Source organism: Miscanthus floridulus, chromosome 3 (genome assembly GCF_019320115.1).
Source record: "Miscanthus floridulus cultivar M001 chromosome 3, ASM1932011v1, whole genome shotgun sequence".
Taxonomy (NCBI): Eukaryota; Viridiplantae; Streptophyta; class Magnoliopsida; order Poales; family Poaceae; genus Miscanthus; species Miscanthus floridulus.
The window spans coordinates 137868069-137887035 of record NC_089582.1 but is presented as its reverse complement, the minus strand read 5'-3'; the positions used below and the strand labels follow the sequence as shown (position 1 = coordinate 137887035).

The window sequence follows — 18967 nt, the reverse complement described above, 5'->3', positions numbered from 1 at the left end:
ATTATAAGTAATCGTGCATATCATATACTTACAGGGTACGAGCCGTACGTACCGGCAATGTGACCACACCGACGTTGGCTACACTCCCAATGTGTTGCCAACAAATCTGAAGAGACAGAGACGTCCGAGGGATCCTTACACTCCTGGATCTTAGTTTGTTAGGTCGAACAAATATTGTCGTTCGAAACTTGTAGGCTTAGTTGGTTATGTTATGTCGAACTTATGTCGAACCAATAAAAATGTTATGTGGCAGCGTGTCAACTTGCGCACGGACTTTATTTATTTGCTTCATATTCGTTTCAATGTGTCGCGGCAGCAGTGTCGGCGAGATTAACTAGCAACTAGTTCGGGAAACCGGCAGTCCCGGCGTATCTCGCCGTCGGTGGCCGATGTCTTGACCTCGATCCTCCCGAGCTTGGTCATCGCCGAAGAAGGCACCCTAGTTGGACGCGCAGTAGTCGACCGTGCTACGCGACCTTATGTTGGACTAGAGCACCTGCTCGGAGCCCACCAACGAGGGGTCGAGGAAGGTGAATGCATTGGGGTCAGAGCTGCAGGTGCCATTCAGCTGCGACGCGAAGCCGGGGTCTATGGTCGCGTTGCTGCCGATCCTCACCGACATCCGTCGATCTTCTGTCTGTGTCCAGGTCCTGCCGCGTCGTGGTCTATGGCGCGGCAGACCCTGCCACGTCACCGGTCAACTGCCCCAGTCGTCGTCACGTCATCTTCCCGCCGCGCCACCATGCATGGCGCGGGGCAATAGGCACGGCAAAAAGTGTTAGTTTTGAAGAAAAAAAACAGTGTTAGATTTAAAATTAGTTTAAAAAAGTGTTAAAATTAAAAAAAAAAATCGGCAGAGACGACAATGCTTGCGCGTTGGGCGCCCCCACCCCCCCTGGTATCGCACGTACGATTTCACGAGCGGCGAGCGTAGTGTAACTGGCGGGAAACCTAACGGACTCCCTTCAATTCGCAGCGACCGATCCTTCCACCTAACCTAACCTTCGCTGCTGCAGCAGCATTCAAGCCTGTAAAAAGTTTTTTCGAGCCACGTCACGCGCAGCCTGGCGGGAATCTGATCAGAAATTCAGAAGCCACTCCAATAAGATCTTCATGCGCTCCTGGCTTTGTTCTTGTGCATGCATCGTGGTAATAAGTATATACGGTTGTATGGCATCCAGAATCTCAGTTTAAGATTTACTACCTTTTCAGCTTGGTAGCACACATACTGTACTGGTCCAATACTTGAGAAAGCCTTGGCTCTAATTAACCATGCATCTGAAGATAAGGTTACACGCATCATGCGTGGAGCAGGAAGGACAGTGAAAAAAAAAACTGAATAACTGATCGTCAGTTAACGTTGGTGTACGAGGAGCACTGACGTGATTCCGCTAGATAATTAGATAGAGTACCATGGATGAGCCGAGGAGGAGAAGAAACAACCAAGGATGAATGAAAGCACGCAGCAGCAGCCAGCATGATGATGATGGCGGGAGGCAAAGAAAGAGAAACAGGCTTCGGGTGGGGGTCCAGTTCCTCTCCAGCCCACGCAGCACTGGGCAGCAGATCCACCCGCACTGGTCCCGGCTCCCGGGGCACCCCCTCCCCCACCCGCGCTCGCCTCCATGCGCGTGTCTCTCTCCGGCTTGCCTTCTTGTTCGCTTCCAGTTAACGCCGATCTCCGATCCGGCCGCCCAGTGCCGGGCCAACCCGCCGCTGGCCCGCCCCGCAGCATCAGAGTTTTATCTGAGTTGCTCGCTGCGCCCTTGCTGCCGCAGAAAGTTACGGTACCAGAAATAAACCAACACCTGCTGCTGACTTTGCAGAGTTGCAACCACAGCCATCCAGCTAGCGTGGGTGGTAAACCTGCATCTCAGCATCTGGCTAGGCCGGTTTCCCTGGCCCGAATCCCTCGGGTGGCCATCCACTCCCAATTTCCCACTCCGGCCGGCGGGCGGCGTCGATCGGGACTTGTGACGAGCGTGGACGTGGACCACCGCAGCCCCGCCATGGCCCATGGGAGTGCTCGCAGTCGCAGCCATCCCGCGCTCCTTGATCGGCCCAAACGGTTTTAGTTTTACCAGCAGCGGCAGGAGCAGCCAGCGCCGCCAGTAACGTGATGTCACGAGAGGGGTTCTGTTCTGACTGGGCTCCGGCCGACTTGTTTACTGCCAGCCATGCACTCATGCACTCGCCATGTGAGTTCCAGCTTCCTCTTTCGAGGGATTACTAATTATCGGGTTCATAAATCTGGAATCCTAAATGGATCTGCTTCCCTGTAAGTAGGCGGCGCAGCGACAGCACAGCTTGAACCGGCCTAGATACATAATAATAGGCCGAGACAACGATCCGATCCCGGTGGGACCACAGTCCGACTCCGACCCCCCTTCTCCGACTGAGGATACGTCGGATCTCTGCTCGTTGCTCTTTCCCGACAGAGACGGTCGGGACCGACCGGAAACGACTGACCGGGGACGCCCGCTCGGTGTGGGCCCGGGGAGCAGGCGAAGCAGATAGGTAAGGCGCTCAAGTCAACCGTAATACCGAGGAGTGTACCCTGCCATGCCCTGCGCACCTGCAGGACGGTGCCATCGGGGCATGTTAGGCGAACACAGTAGAGCCTGACAGACGCGTTAGAGTATAAACAATATTGTGGGCGCTGTCGTTTATCGTATCAGGCGAACATGGTAGAGCCTGCCAGATGTGTCTGAACATAAACAGTATTGTGGGCGCCGACAGCCATCCCGTATCCGATGGTGTGGGTAACAAGACTAGATAGCACACGTATACACTCTCTCTTTTTCTCTGACTTGTAAGGCCACCACCCCCTTCAACTATAAAAGGGGATGAGCTCTCTCCTAAAAGCCCCCCTCCCCCCGAAGACTGGTCGACCCGACAGCTCAATGGCTCTAGGACTTGACACCTACACAGTTTACACGCTCTCAACAGCTGATAAGCTCGGACACACAGAGCATACGTTCCAATACCTAGCGCACGTTTGAGCATCCGTCACTCTCTTCCACTCGGTTCAGAGTCCGACCGGGCCTCTAACACCCCCTTCTCATTTCTTACTCGTTTGTAACCCCACAGCAAACTTCGAGCACCTAGACTCAGGAATAAAGTCACCGACTGACCTCAACTGGACGTAGGACTTATTGTCTGAACCAGTATAAATTTTGTGTCATTGAGTGTTAGGTCACATCCAATCACAACGCACAACAAAACTATAAATATTTACTTGTCGTTACTTTTTGCACCGACACTAATGCTAACCAAGATGTGAGACGAGGTGCATGCACGAGGACGGGTTAGCCACCGGAAATAAACCTAGGAACAGGGTGCCTCAGCAGGAGATTAAGCCTGTTCGTTTCGGATGAAATGATCGTGGATTATAAGCTAGAAGCACTTCTGGCTGGTTTGGTGTGAGAGAAAAATACTGTTGTAGCTTATAATCTACAATCGTATAAGCCGAAACGAACAGGCTAGTTGTCTGCAATTACCAATAGGCAACGACATTCAGCCTGTTCGGCTGGTGCTGATACGATCGTATACGATCGTGGATTATTACTGCTGGCTGGTTTGATGTGAGAGGAAAATACTATTCTAACTAAAAATTTACGATCGTTTACTACCAAACGAACAGGCTGATTACGGGCAACACCAAAGGCCGGCTAACCAGAAGATATGGCAGAGGCAGCCATTACTGAGTGCTTTTGCTTGTTAGTTAACCGACCAGCCCTACAGTATCAATTAAGCACACAACCTTAGCCCTTGTTTAGTTCCACCCTAAATTTTCAAAAAGTGCTACAGTAACTATCACATCGAATGTTTGCGGCTCGTGCATGGAGCATTAAATGTAGAAAAAAAAAAACTAATTGCACAGTTTGGTGGGAAATTGCGAGACGAACGTTTTGAGCCTAATTAGTCCATGATTAAACACTAATTGCCAAATAAAAACAAAAGTGCTACATTAACCCCAAATTCCAACTTTCTGAGACTAAACACGCACTTAACAACGCGTGTCGACGCTATATAAACCTAACCTAGTGTAGTACACTAGTACTGTACGTACTGCTGCCATCTGTACGGCGTTGCCGGCCGTAGCAAGCAGCGCTAACCCGTGTGTAGTACTACGCCTGGAAATGGATGTAATTTTAGAACAACATATCAATATTCATAGAACATAAAATCCGTATGTTATGAAAATATATCTCATCACAATGATATTTTTTTAAACTTAAGGCCTTGTTTGGATGTAGTCGGATTCGTATAAATCCACATGTGTGGAGTGGATTGGGTGAAAATTGAACTAAATTCTATCTCAGTCCACCCAACACAGGTGGATTGAGGTGAATTCAATAACATTCAAATGAGGCTTAAAAAAGTTTGGAAGTCCTTAGGGCCTTGTTTGCTCGAACTTATCTACGGTGTTTTTTCTTTCATAATAATTCAGCTCCAGTCCGCTTATCCGCCGCTGAAACATGCATACCAGCAACAGTAAAAGCTGTCACAGGTTGAGAGTTGAGACAGCGGACGCGTGCAGTAACAGATGTCATGTGTGGATAGTGCACGGCGACACCATGCAAGCAGCACTTGGTCGTGCACGACGCAGGCGTGACTCCATGACGTATCCGGCCGGATGCGGGCATGCATGCAGTCACTTCGTCCCCGCCCGCTCCCGGCCGTGACGAATCTGTGTCTTCTACAGTCGTACGTATACCATCCGTCAGATCGATCATCGTCACATGTACAAGCAGGCTCACACGGCCGGCTGGGCCAGCAGGTACGGTACGATGTGGTAAACGGCATGCAACAGCCACTGCCACTGGCTCGCGCTGTCTGTCTCCCATGCACGCATTCGATTTCGATCGGAGGGCGTGTCGCGTACCACCAAACAGAGCATGTGTATGGCGAGACAGACGAGTGCAATGACGAGCAGCTACCCTTGCTATGCGTTCTACGTAGGATTGGTAGTTTGGTACCGGTACGTATGCGTCGTATCGTATATCCATATATATGCAATCCAGGAGACCGGAAGAGGAGACCAGTATAATAGAGTACATGACAACCTATCGTATTCTCAGGATCTCAGGTACTCGATCGATCGCAAGCTAGGCATGATGCCTAGATATAGACGGATGTATATACGTATATACACGCGTACATCTGTTGCTTATACGCGTGTGGACCCTGGGGCCGGCGGTCCCCGGCGTGGACGACTGCAGCACTGCTCCTCTCATCATCCTGGCAAAAGGGTGGCGATGCCGACGATCGGCCTACCCCGCCCCGCCGCGCGCCGGGGACATACGCCGTTCGCTCATCGGTCATCGCTGCCACTCCGTCCCACAGGCTCCCAGCAGGACAGAACTGGACTGGACGTGCTGGATGGATGGCATCGGCACAGCGACACGGGTACCCGTGGACAGACAGACACGGTACATGGGCGCCCGTGCCGGGGGCTGGTGCGCGCGCAGGCTGGGGCTGGCGGGGCGGGCGCGTCATGAATTGAAGGGGGGCGGCCCGGCTGGCCGGGTGGCCGTGGCCTGCTTCTGCTCCTCTCCTCTCATCCCCGCCATGCGTAATTGCGTATTCGACTAAGCGTTGTTTCCTCGATCAAAAGCTCCCGTGCGCGCGCGGGCGGTCTGACAGGCATCACATGCCCGCGCACACCCACAGGCTCGCAATGATCAGCCCCTCACCCCATGTGAGGGGCTTGTGATGCAGCGGGAGCAGCTAGCAGGACAAGGGACACGGCTTGACCCACCCCCAACACACCATGCCGGTGCGCTCCCCTCGGCAGTCGGCCCCTCCCTTAGGGCGTGTTTAGTTTCCAATTTTTTTCTCATACAGTAAAAAAAAAAAAAGTATATTTGACACGTGCATAAAGTACTAAATGTAGACGAAAAAAAACTAATTGCACAGTTCTCGGCAAAATCGCGAGACGAATCTTTTAAGCTTAATTAGCCCATGAAAAGCCTTAAGTGCTACAATAACCCATGTTTGCTAATGACCGATTAATTAGTATGATTAGATTCGTCTCACAGTTTCCTGATGAGTTTTGTAATTTATTTTTTTATTAGTATCAAAAATCCCTACCAACATCCTTCCGACACATCCGACGTGACACCAACAAATTTTACCTTCCTAAACACACCCTATTTCAACCCCATCGGCCGTCCGTCCAGCCGGCTCGCCCGCCGCCCTTCCTCTTAAATCCACAGGCATCCTTCCCCATCCCCACGACGAGAGAGCCTGCATGGCCATGGCGCCGCAATGATAACATTCCTCTGAACTCGCCCCCATCCCAAAACCAAACACACAAGAGAACTCTGCTCTGCTCCGGCTTCTTCTACTACATCCGTGCAGAACTGCTTCTCCTCCTCCTCGCAGTCGCAGCCTTTGCCGCAGCTCTGACCGGTGACTGCCGCCTCGGAATCTTCTCTTCCTCGGGACGACTCCCGTCGGTGGCGCCGCCGGCCTGGTCACATCGGTCGTCGCACTTGAATGCGACTCGGCGATCGTCCTGCAGCGCGCACGTCGTTCCGCGCCTGATCGGGCTGACAGCGAGAGCTTGGGAAGATGCCCACCAGGATGCGCGGCGCCGCCGCCGGCGGCTTGGCCGACGACACGCGGGATCTCCAGCGCCAAATGGGGTGCATGGCCGGCATATTCCAGATCTTCGACCGCCAGCGGCTCATCACTGGGGCCGGTCGCCGCGCCGCCCGGCAGCAAAAGAGGCTGCCTCCGCCTTCCCCCCCACCAGGTAATGGCTCCTCGCTGCTCTCTGTTCCCTGCATCTTTCTGCTGCGTTACGTTCGCATTCACTTGGCTCAAGTTTTTCACAAACAGCCTTGTTTTGTTTTCTTCTTTTAACTTTTTTTTAATTTAATAGCGTTTTGCTTCTAAGAACTGATCCAATTACTAGGGTCTACTTGGTTTACGACCAAAATTTACCATGCCAAAGATTTGGCAAGCGAAATGTGAGTGGTTGGCAAGTTTTTTGTAGCAAATCAAATGAGAGCAAAAATCATGTCTTGCTAAATCTTTGGCTTGTCATATTTTGGAAGCCATCCAAGCAGCCCCTAATCACGCCCTTCTCCAAGTTGTTACTAGATAGCGGAGCTACTCATCCTGGTATGGTTGACTAGAGATGAGAAAGGTAGGTGTCATTTCTTTTTACTTATATAAAAAAATTGCTTCGAAATATGAACACAAGCCCTTTCATACTGTTATTCAAAGTTTGGTAAGATTGACAGTTGGAAGGTTCAGCAAAGAACAACCTATCAAAGGAATAAAAAAAAATTTGGTTGGTAAAACTGCTTATTATATATACAAGTATTAAAACTGGTTGGCTTGCAACATGGGCGAGCCACGTCCTGTAAAGTGGAACTTGCAAAAGAAATTGCCATGTTGGTACCAGAATACTAGTTTTATTTCCACTTACCTTTTTTACTGACAAGAGACTAGGAGGTTTGTTGTGCAAGTTAGCAGTACATCTGTAAGGAAAAAACATGTGTACAGTAAGAGGACAGCTTAACATTTACTACTTTTTTTAAGAAATAAATCCTTCTAGTAATGACAGATTAACTGAAGAGGACAGCTTAACATTTAGTTTTAAAAAATAAATAAATCCTTCTACCAATTACAGATTAACTGAAGAGGACAGCACAACAATTTGATTGTAATATTTACATCATTTATTAATGAATTTCCCCCAAATAATTCATCACCTTATGCCCTTATCCATCTTTTGCATTACCATCATTGCATAACAAATTGCTCGATTTTCTCTGGTTAGATATTTTATTCTAATAATGCATCCTTATGTTTTCCAGGCAACACTCATCCAAAGAGCAGTAGCAATGTTCCAGTTCAAAGTTCAAGTACCTCAAAGATTGTTCTGGTAATATTCCTACTAGATTGGACTGAACTTCTTTTTTCTTTTTGGCTGGGAAAACTCATGCATCAGAATTTTAGAAGTATGTTATGAATGCATAAAGAAGTTGGCACTAACCTCCCGTTCGCTTATGCAGGAGAAAACATTCAGCAAATGTATGACCGAGAACAGCAGCCTTTCAATCGAATCATCAAGAGCTTCTTCTTCCTCCTCTTCGTGCTCATCCTTCTCCTCCCTTGACGGCAACAAATCAGTCCAACACGAGCTTCCTTACATCAATGAGGAGCTCTTTGTGCAGAGGTCACTGAAGAGCTCGCCAAGTTTGAAGGAATCTGACATGAACACCAAGTCTGGGCATCCTAATGTCGGTTTCAGAGACATAGTGAAGGACTCCATCAACCGGGACCCTGGAGGCCTGACTGTAAAAACCTCGGTGCAGGAGGCAAGAAGAAACGGGCAGTACAAGGACTCACCGAGGCCACTGCTGCTGTCCAAATCAATGGATGGAACCTGTATCATTGGGATCGATAGGACCACAAAGGTTCCTGCAAATGTCACTGAATCTAGAAGGTGTTTGCAGGAGCAGTCACGCTTCTCGTGTGATGACCGAAGACTCCTGCGGCCAGCTGAAACCCAGGAAAGCAAGAGGCCTTCCTCGAGGCCAAAAGAGCTTCCTAGATTATCCTTGGACAGTAGGAAGGAGTCTCTGAGTCCAGGCTCACGTCAGAAGAACCTCAGTTACAGGAGAACTGATGATATTCTTCTGGATACTTTGAGGCCTCAAGATTCCCCCAGCCATAGGAGAGCTAACAGTGTTATTGCCAAGCTGATGGGGTTGGAAGAAGCAACAGATGCTACAGTGGTGCTGACTGCTGAAAACTGTGAACCCACAAGATCACCGAGACCAGCTCAAGCCACTCACCATGAGCATCCATCACGCTCCCCCAGAAGCACTTGCCAGGATTCCTGCAGCATGCAGCTGAAGAACGAGTCCTCAGTACTGAAAACCAAGCCTTTCCCACGAATTGTCACAGAAGCAGCTCCTTGGAGGCAGCAGGACAGAAGTGCCACCAATATCAAGGCACAACAATGTCGAGAAGCTGAAGGGAGGCCAAGAACTGCATCTGTCTATGCTGATATAGAGAGAAGGGTCGGGGGCTTTGACTTCTTAGAGTGTAATAACAAGGACTTCAGGGCTCTCAGAATATTGGGTGCATTGAACGCAAAAGATGCTAAGAGCAAGAATGACAGCAGTGGTGGATCAGTGGCTACTCACAGGACAGGATATGATCTCACCACTAACTCTGGAACCTTCCAGGCTCCTATTGTGGTCATGAAGCCTGCAAGAACCAGTGAGAAGCATGGGGTTTCACTGGCTTCTGTTGCTCCCATGGCAGGCCTCAGAAGCCTCAGAAAGTTGTCGGCTAGATATTCATCTTTCACCGGCACAAATGAGACTGGCACAAATGAGAAGATGCATCTTCGGATGTCAAGAGCTCAACTGAAATCTGAAGAAACTGTCAGCAGTGCTAGCTCGCCAAGGCCTACAAGCTCATCAAGTCCCAGAAATGTGCTAAAGAAGGCAGAGCCTGAAAGGAGGTCTCGTCCACCTGTTTCACCAAAATCTCCAAGCAAGAAGTCCAATGAAGCTGTCTCTCCAAAAGGAAGAATAAGATCAAAGCCTTCTCAGGTGAAATGCCACCGTGAAGAGGTCTTGCAGAGTACAGGGAACAGAATAAGCTTAGCAAAGCAGGTTGATGTCAACATTATGGATCGTGCAAAGCCTCCGGGTGGCAACTCAACCTTCGTTCCACCAAGCAATGCTGCTGCAACAGCAAGTCACAAGGTACAGATAAAACGGAAAGAAAGTTCATACCAATAATCCATCTAATTCTACATTTTTCATGCATTCTGTATTCATTGTTTACCACTACTTTACTAATGAGCGATTTCTCTCTACCCCCTTTCAGGCTCCTTCAATTCTGGGTTCAGACCAAAACATTCATTCACTGGACAACATTCCAAGCCCTGTCTCTGTCCTTGATACATCCTTCTATCATAAAAGGATCTCAGATTCATTCAGAGGTGAGAAGTTATTTTCTTAGTTACCAGTATTAATTTGCATTAGATATCCACTTGTTTCGTGCAAGAACATTAACATGATAGATCCTTTGGTTTGGTCTTATTCAATTCAGAAACCCATAGTGTTACTAAAAGGACAAGCATAGCTAGCTGTCAGCGTGCTGATAACGCTAGTGACAGATAATCTGCAATAAAAGCTACCAGGTAGCTCGTGGTCCTGCAATTAGGAGGAACAGTGCATGGCTGCAACCCCACAAGCAGCAATGCTGATGCAGGAGCATAATATGTGTCTTTTGGTTTGCATACATGCTAGTATAGATGTGCCCACCAATGTCCCCCTATACAAATACACCCAGCGTGTATGATCTGTATGTTTATTCTAGGTAGACAGTGTTTTTGTCTCTCCTGTCTGATACATGCTTTCTTCAGTTGAATTGTCAGGCAGCGAACTCTGTATTTTCGTTTGGTACATTAAATTGTTCTGCACTGTATAGGAATTGTTTTCTGAACATACCGTTTTACCTGTTCAGATGGTGAGACACATTCTTCAGAGGAATGCTGGAACCCAAACAGCCTGCCTGACACGCCACAGTCAAAAGCGAGCAGTGAAGTCAACCAGATTAAACCAGAAAATTTGGAAGTTCTGATCCAGAAGCTTGAGCAACTGCAATCAATGAATGAAGAAGACGCAAGTATCAAAGAAGTCATGGCATCAGTCACTGCAAATAAAGATCACCAGTATATCTATGAGATACTGTTGGCATCTGGTCTTTTGCACAAAGAACATAGTATCGCAGTATTACCTGGTCAACTCCAACCATCAAATTATCCAATCAATTCGGAGCTCTTCCTCATTCTTGAGCAAACAAAACCAGACTTAGTTTCCGCCTTCCAAACTGTCAGCGGAGCTAAGAAAAGTTGTAAGCCTTACACAGGGAGGCTTCATCGAAGACTTGTGTTTGACCTGGTAAATGAAACAATAGCTCATAAGATGAGCATCTGCAGATCTGGAAGGCAGACAGTAAAGTTTCTTCAATCAAGGAAGTTAAGTGGGTGGCAACTATTCAAGGATTTATGCACTGAGGTTGACAGTCTAATAAAATGCTCTGAGGAGGAGGAGAATGAAAACATGATATTAGATGAGGATACAGTCAATGGAACGAAAGACTGGATGAGCTTCGACACTGTGCTACATGGCATGGTTTGGGAAATTGAACGATCCATCTTCAAGGGCCTTATCGACGAGGTCATCGCCGGTGAGACTACAGATAAGATGCAATTTGTACAAAGGAAGCTGCAGAGGCAGCTTTCTTTCAGTAGTATAAACTGAATATGCGCTGTAGTAGTCATTTCCATTAAGAAGCTTATAGCAAGTAGCAACTAGTAAATGTGACATTTTCTATTTTTCTGAAGACTAAACTGCAGGAGGAGTATAAATGATCCTCAACACTAGTCTTGCTGCCAGAAGCAAGAAATATAAATATAATATTCTTAGTAAACTTCTGTCTAATGGTGTGATGTTGTTTTGATTGAATCATGCCGCATGCGGCACAATTAAACAAGCCGTTGTTTCTTTTTTCATGAAGCAGGGACCATTTGGCTTCTATAGTTCAGGACCTTCTCATATTATTATAGATAACAAGATGTCTTCTGCCACTCTGGCAGAGTGCTAATGACACCAAACTGGGGTTCTAAAACTGTAGTCCAAACTGTCTTACTATTTAGCCAAAAGAATGCAACAGTTCCAACCTGGCATTCACACATGATCAACAAAACGAGCCACTACCCTCCGTCCCTCCCCAAAGTAAACGGACTCGATTCAACTTTTTTCAACTTCGACTAATTATATATAAAAGAATATTAATATTTATAATACATAATTAGTATCATTAGATAGATCGTTGAATATATTTTAATAATAAAATTATTTGGAGATATAAATGTTGCATGTATTTTCTATAAATCTAGTCAAAGTTAAGAAAGTTTGACCTGCACGTTTCCCATAGTGTCATCTATGGGGACGGAGGGAGTATGTGTGAAGACATCTAACACTGCAGCGCCAGATCATGTAGGACACGGGATATGACACCGGGTGCAAATTGGGAACAGATAGATGAATGGAACAGACAAGGACAGGACAGGACAGGCATTTGCTGAGAGTGACAGAGCAAGGCGTACCTCCAACTCCAATCCCAGACCGGCATGCATGCTTGCCACTTTCCAAACTGTGCACGCACAGTGAATTGGCCAAGTTTGCAATGATCCACCTCCCGGAGTTATCTGACAACGACTTTCACAGAACTCCGGCACTCGATGCCCCTTCAGACTTTCAGCACGGCTAAGGTTTCAATGGTACTGTTAACTTTACCAGTCGGAGATTCATCGGCTCGGACATGTGTACTGCCACAGTGCCACGGCCCCCCCGTGCGGTTAGCTCGCGTCATCGCCAAGGACGAACAGTCCTGAGCTTGGGAGGAAACCTTTCGGCACCGCACATGGAATGCCGACGCCGCCATGTCAGGCAGCGGAAGCAATAAGTTAGCATCGTCCCCATCAGCGGGTCATCTACAACAGGACCTGGCACCGATGGTGGGCGACGCCGCCAGCTAGCACGCGCGGCCCAGATGCGAGACGCTGCTCTCCCAGTCGCCCTCCGGCGCCACGCTCAGTGCGCGCGCGCGCCTCACAAGCGTTTCGTCGAGCACGCGGTCGGCGCGCCACTGCCAGCTGGCTAGGAACGGTGAGCTGACGATCGCGATCTCGGAGAACGCGTCGCCGCCTCCACCCTCCTCGTCAAATTCATCATCTGACGCCACCACTGCAAGAGGTGGGACGACCGGCGGCGGCCCGGAGGCCCCGCAGCGGCATTGGAGCAGTTATTAGTGGTGGTGGTGGTGGCCAGTGGCCACAGGCCGCCAATCGTAGTGGAAATTGGAATGGCGAGGCCACCGGCGGCCGCCCCCCGCTACAACTTAGGCCCTGTTCGGTTCCCGGAGAACGACGTCCGGGAAACATTCCGGCCAGGAATGTCCGTTTAATTTGTACGTAGCAGATTTGACCGGGAATCATTCTGGGGCGGAAACGACTCAACCGAACGAGCCCTTAATGGGCTGGGAAACTGTTCGGCGGCCGAGATCAGCCAGGCCTAACACGCAGGGACGAAAGTCACATGGGCCCTAAATTATCATGTTTGGCCCGTTGGAGTGCTTTGCACGCGTGACTGGGAAGGAAATGAAACGGCGAAACGGCGAAACCCACCCAACCGCACCTCCGTCAGTCCGTCACGCGTGTAGCCCACGGTAAGTTAGATGTGGCCCCACACGTCAGAGAAACAGGTTGCTTCGGGAGCCCGCGCCTCACTAAACCCATTTCGAAACCCTCTTGTCCTGTTTCGCTATAAACCCTTCACGCCCCCCGTTTCACGCCCCGGCGTCCGCGGCTCGCTTCTGTTCGCGCCGCCGACTCGCCTCGCGTTCGCGTCGACTCGCTAGGGTTTGACGTTCCCGTCGCGGGCCAAGGCGGCGTCGTCTCGTGGCGGCGCCGTCTCCGTGGGCCTTCCCGCTCCCAAGGTTCGCATCCCTTTCTTTTCCCTCTTTCAATGCTTTTCGATCCCTCCGCATAGGTTTGATTGTTTGAATGTGTGTATTACGGGCGATCGGGTTGTCTCGACTGTGGTGGTGCGTTGTTTTAGTAGCGAGATTACTTCGGAATCCAGTGGCTGTAAATTGCGAATTGGGGAGGGGGTAGTTTCTTTCGTGCCGAGATTATTTTGCAATCGAGGGGTTAGTAGATTGGAATTCGTGTTGTGGTTCTGGCTGGAGTTTTTGTTTGTGTTCTGATGGCGTCATGACAATCAGATCCTCTTGCTTCCTACACCTGTGTAGGATTAGACGGAAGTTATGTTTCCTGTGGTGAAGAACGATCAACCTCTTGCTTCCTACGCCTGTGTTGGAATTTATGTTTCTTGTGGTGAAAAAGGTTGGGTTAGATGGAATTTAAGTTTCTTTTGGTGAAAAAGATTGACATTTATGCAACATAACAGTGAACTAGCGTGAATTTGTCTGGTTTTGATTTGCTGCTAAGCTAGTCGCAGCTCCCAGTAGTGTATGAAAATGCACAATGTGGAATCAGGGTATTAAGAAGGAAACATGAATTCATGAACTACCATCATGCTGTCTCCTGCCGTTTGTACTTCTGGTTGGCACTTGGCAGTCAGCACCGAACTTCTGGTCAAATTCAACAACATTGATATCTTTTCTTTGACGTAAGTTTGTACAATGGGCATAATTGATATGGATGTTGTTAAATTGTCTTGCTTTACTTTCTGAAGAAAGAGATGGTAACTACATACTTGCATAGGTTGTTGGATGATTTACCTTGGGGTTGCTTACTGCTGCTTTTTCCAATGTTTCAGTAACCTTCCTACTTGGGTGCTTGGCAAACTAGATAGAATCTTTTCTTGTTTCCTTTTCATTACACTGGATAACCGTGCATCTCCTAACAGTCCACTTCAAGGCTCTTAAATACTAATTTTGCTATACCTTGTGCAGCAATGGCCTTGGAAGCTGGGAGCCCATCTACTTCTTTTACTCCACAAGTGGTATTGTTTTTCAACCCTTTAATTAACCTTTACGTTTGTCAATAATCTTTGAGTTGGACTGAAAGTAATGATGTTTCTGCTTACAGGTTGCTAAAGCATTTGTTAAACAATACTACCAAACTCTTCGTTACACACGAGAGGATGCCTATAAGTTCTATAATGACTCAAGTATTCTTGGTCGAACAGATTCTAATGGGAAAATGATGAATGTAACCACAATTAATGTAAGTTCTCTGCAACGTCATGATGCTAGTGCTATCAATGGATTCGAGGAACTTTGGAATAGAAGTTTTGTCTGGTTTCAATGTCAGAATGTGAATTTTGATGACATGTTTCTTATCTGCCTTATTAATTTAGAAGCTAATCAAATATATGGCTGATAGGCTTAACTACGCTAGTACATCATGGCCAACAAACTGTTCTTTTACGATGATTCCTATTTTTTTTTTATGGATGAGGTGGTGATGGATCAACCCATAACATTTCCTAAACTAGAAAAAAATAGAGGTAGTGGGCCACTCCATAGATCAAACCAAACACTCCCATAGGCTCCTGTCTCGATTAAATCTTGGTTTCAAATTGAACAAACTTGGCAATGCGTTATCTCTATATGTATAGATGCAACAAGAAAAACAAGTGAATTTAGTCACTTCAAACATAGGAATAATAACAAGTGAATGGGTGGAGCATGGACTAGTACTTGAAATTATGATTTTTAGCTCTGATTTATTGTCTATATCTTGTATAAATCAGTCATAGCTTTTTATTCCTATGTTGATTCTGTTGGGCTGATCAGTTTATTTTTTGTGCTTGAGCAGGATATCAAGGAGCAACTTGTGTCTACAGACTTTGCTGACTGTTTGATAGAGATAGAGACTGTTGATGCACAGCCATCCCATGTGGATGGTGTGCTCATTTTGGTTGCTGGATATTTTACAACCGATGCTGTGAAACAGAAGTTCACACAGTCATTCTTTCTTGCTTCACAGGAAAACAGAGGCTATTATGTTTTGAATGATATGTTCAGACTTACCCGGATTTCAACTGAGGTGAAGGAAGTTGTAGCTAACCATGATAATAAAAGCACACAGATTACAACCCTGCCCAATGGTGAAGTTGTCAGCACCTCTGCAAATGTTGTTTCTCCAGTTAAAAATGATCCTGTTGTTGAGACATGTGTGAAAGTGGTTAACAAGGATGTGGAGAAGATCCCTGAGGCTTCAACTCCTCTTACTGCTGAGGAAGCAGTTAACAAGGATTTGGAGAAGATTCCTGAGGCTGCTCCAAAACCTTGCTCACCAGTTGAGAAGGCTGCTCCAGCACCTCGAGCACCAGTTGAGAAGGCTGCTCCTGCTCCTCGTGCACCAGTTGAGAAGGCTGCTCCAGCACCTCCCACACCAGTTGAGAAGGCTGCTCCAGCACCTCCTGCGCCAGTTGAGAAGGCTGCTCCAGCTCCTCGCGCATCAGTTGTGAAGGCTGCTCCAGCTTCTCGCGCACCAGTCGAGAAGGCAGCTGCAGCTCCTCCCACACCAGTTGTGAAGTCTGCTCCAGCTCCTCCCTCATCAGATGAGAAGGAAGTAACTAGGAAGACTTATGCATCAATTGTGAGTTTTTATTTTTTATTTTTACTTTCATGTACCTTTTACCGCTGCAAGTATCTAATGTGTCTGAGTTATTATATTGCCTTTTTTCAATCATCTGGCAAATTGCGTGTTGGCATATTTATTTTTGTATTGTCTGTTGGTGACTTGTAGGTTAAAACCACGAGGGAGAGCACACAGCCTGCCCCAGCTGCCAGACCCACCAAACCCAATCCAAGGCCAAAGGCGGCTCAAAATGTGGAGAAAAATGTGTCCTCACCTTCAAAACCTGCTCATTCTACTGATAATGCCCTCCCAGGCGATAGAAGTGTTCCTAAAAATAAATCACATGATGGTTAGTTTCTCTTTTCTACTTCAGTTTCTTGTTTAAAGAAACAAGAAAATAATGGGGTTTATTCTGAATTGTAACGCTACCTTGCTTTGCAGAGCCAGGGTACTCAATTTTTGTTAAGAATTTACCTTTCGACGCAACTGTTGAAATGGTGGAACAAGAGTTCAGCAAGTTTGGTTCTATTAAATCTGGTGGTATACAAGTCAAATGCCAGGTTAGTTTAATTTGTAGGTTTATGGGTGTTTGGTTTTGAGGGGTTGATCCATCATTAGGCGATTCTATGAATTTTGGTGGGATGGCCCCATTCATCATGTTTATACTAATTGTATTCAAAAGGTGAATGAAGTGGTGATGGATCAACTCAACATTTCTCAAACCAAACAAGAATTCGAGGAGTGGGATGTGCTTTAGTTTCTACACTTGTTGACATTTTCTTCATGTTGTTGCAGCCTGATCAGTTTTGCTTTGGCTTTGTTGAATTTGAGTCTCAGCAATCCATGGTAGCAGCCATCGAGGTTTGTTTGCCTTCTTGTCTAGTTGACTTGTTTTAGAGCATGCTTTGCAGTTAAATTCTTCTGTTGCATTCATGTATTTGGTTACTTTTCTAGGCATCTGCAGTCTGTAAGCTACATTACTGAAGTAGTTTCAGTTAGCTGGAGAACATTTATCTATGTATTTTGACTTACGCTGAACGATGTGCATGTGCTGTGGGTTTATAAAGTTTGAATAACTCAATGATGGCTCACAGTATTTACAAATAATAATATTTCCTTTTTTTAGGCTTCTACGGTTTATTTCGGCACAAGAGAATCATATGTTGAGGAGAAAAAAACCAAAACACGAGGTGAGGAAGCATTCCGATCTACATAAGTCTAGGTGAATGAGCATGTTTTGGTTCATAATTGTTGACATACTGCCTCAACATGTTCACTGTAGAGATAGGTGGCTTTGTAAAAGTAATGGCACCCTGACCTCTTACTGTCATAAATTCTGAATTATATTCCCAGAGAAGGGAAGTCGTGGCTGTGTTGGTTAGCAAGAATATTTTACTAGATGGTGTCTGCAGTTTGGTTTTGGTTCCATTCCATCCTGGGCTAAATATTTCCATACACAGCGAACTAGCTCATGTGCAACTCCCTACATTTTCTTTGTAGTTAATTAATTTGAATTCGAGCAACTCGTAGCTCCTTACCATTATTGGGGCTTTTCAGTTGTCTAACCTTTGATGATATAATTATCTTGTTCTTGTGCTTGAGCTAGTTTGTGCCTCTGTTTTCATTTTTTTTTGTTTGAATTCAACTGACGTGCTTCTTTTTCTTTCTTTTTTTTTTATTTCAGTTGTCGATGGTGTTATCACACGTGGGGATGACAATGGCTTCCAGTATGGCAGAGGTGGTTACCACGGGGACAGCTACAAGCGGCAGTGGGGCGGTCAGAACAACGGCTACTACCACGATGGAGATAACGTGGGGAACGACTATTCAGGCTGTGTCCGAGGACCGCAAGGGAACGGCTACCCTCAGAACGGCAACGGCTACCATCAGAACAGGAATAGCTACCAGCAGAACGGCAACAGCTACTCTGGGAATGGCTACCAACAGCGACGCCCCAGCAACAACAATGGGAACGGGAGGTTTGAGGGCAACAATGGCCCTAGGCAACAAGGCCCTGCTGCTGCGTAGACTGACATTTTGCAGTTCATCCATGAAACGAAAGCAGTGATGGCTACCAACAGCGACGCCTCAGCAACAACAACGGGAACGGGAGGGTTGAGCGCAACAATGGCCTTAGGTAACAACAAGGCCCTGCTGCTGCGTAGACTGACATTTTGCAGTTCATCCATGAAACGAAAGCAGTGAGGATACTTTCATGTCCTAGGAACTAGGAACACCAGGCTTGTCTAGATACTTTGTCATGGGCTGCATTTTTGGCGCAATTGATAACAGCAATTGTGCGTCTTTTGTCTGGAACTGCTATGAGTAGTGGGGAACAGGTATTGCAAAAAATCATCTATCTACTTCCCGCAAAATAGCCGCTACTCTATGTTGTGCCGTCCTCTTCAAGCTGCCCGTGTGGACGGCGATTCATCTGCTTGGCAAAGGCTTGCAAATGTCTAAATATAATTTTGTGGGCCGTGTCCCGGGACTGGCAACTGGACTGATGTGTTGTAGGCGAGGAGACAAGCTCTTCTCCTTTTTTTGGGCCGGGCCACTGCTGGCCACAGCTTTTGCAGGGGAGCTTGTTCCGTGTTATGCTTGGCCAAGCGCCACAACCCACAGGAACATGTTTTGTTCCAAAAAAAACTCCGCGGTTGCGTCTGCCTCGCGCTCGTGAGATATTTCGTCGCGGATTCCCTCCCTCCCCTCCGCCCGCCTTTCCCCCCGCCTGGCCTGGGGGCCGCGTCGATGTCACACCGCACACGGCTAGACCACCACCACAGGACCAGTCCAGGCGCA

The 18967-nt window shown here is 47.4% G+C and overlaps 1 protein-coding gene across 1 annotated transcript; it reads left to right on the top strand.

Annotated features, from left to right (window-relative positions):
• The first annotated feature begins 6201 nt into the window (after positions 1 to 6201).
• On the top strand, positions 6202 to 18562 carry LOC136542579 (protein LONGIFOLIA 2-like). Its single transcript, XM_066535082.1, has 11 exons — positions 6202 to 6763; positions 7836 to 7903; positions 8034 to 9743; positions 9868 to 9982; positions 10510 to 10671; positions 15759 to 16183; positions 16334 to 16514; positions 16607 to 16725; positions 16961 to 17026; positions 17292 to 17355; positions 17850 to 18562. Exons 1-11 carry the CDS (start codon positions 6580 to 6582, stop codon positions 18191 to 18193), a joined length of 3438 nt encoding a protein of 1145 aa, XP_066391179.1. The 5' UTR covers positions 6202 to 6579; the 3' UTR covers positions 18194 to 18562.
• Positions 18563 to 18967: the final 405 nt, after the last annotated feature.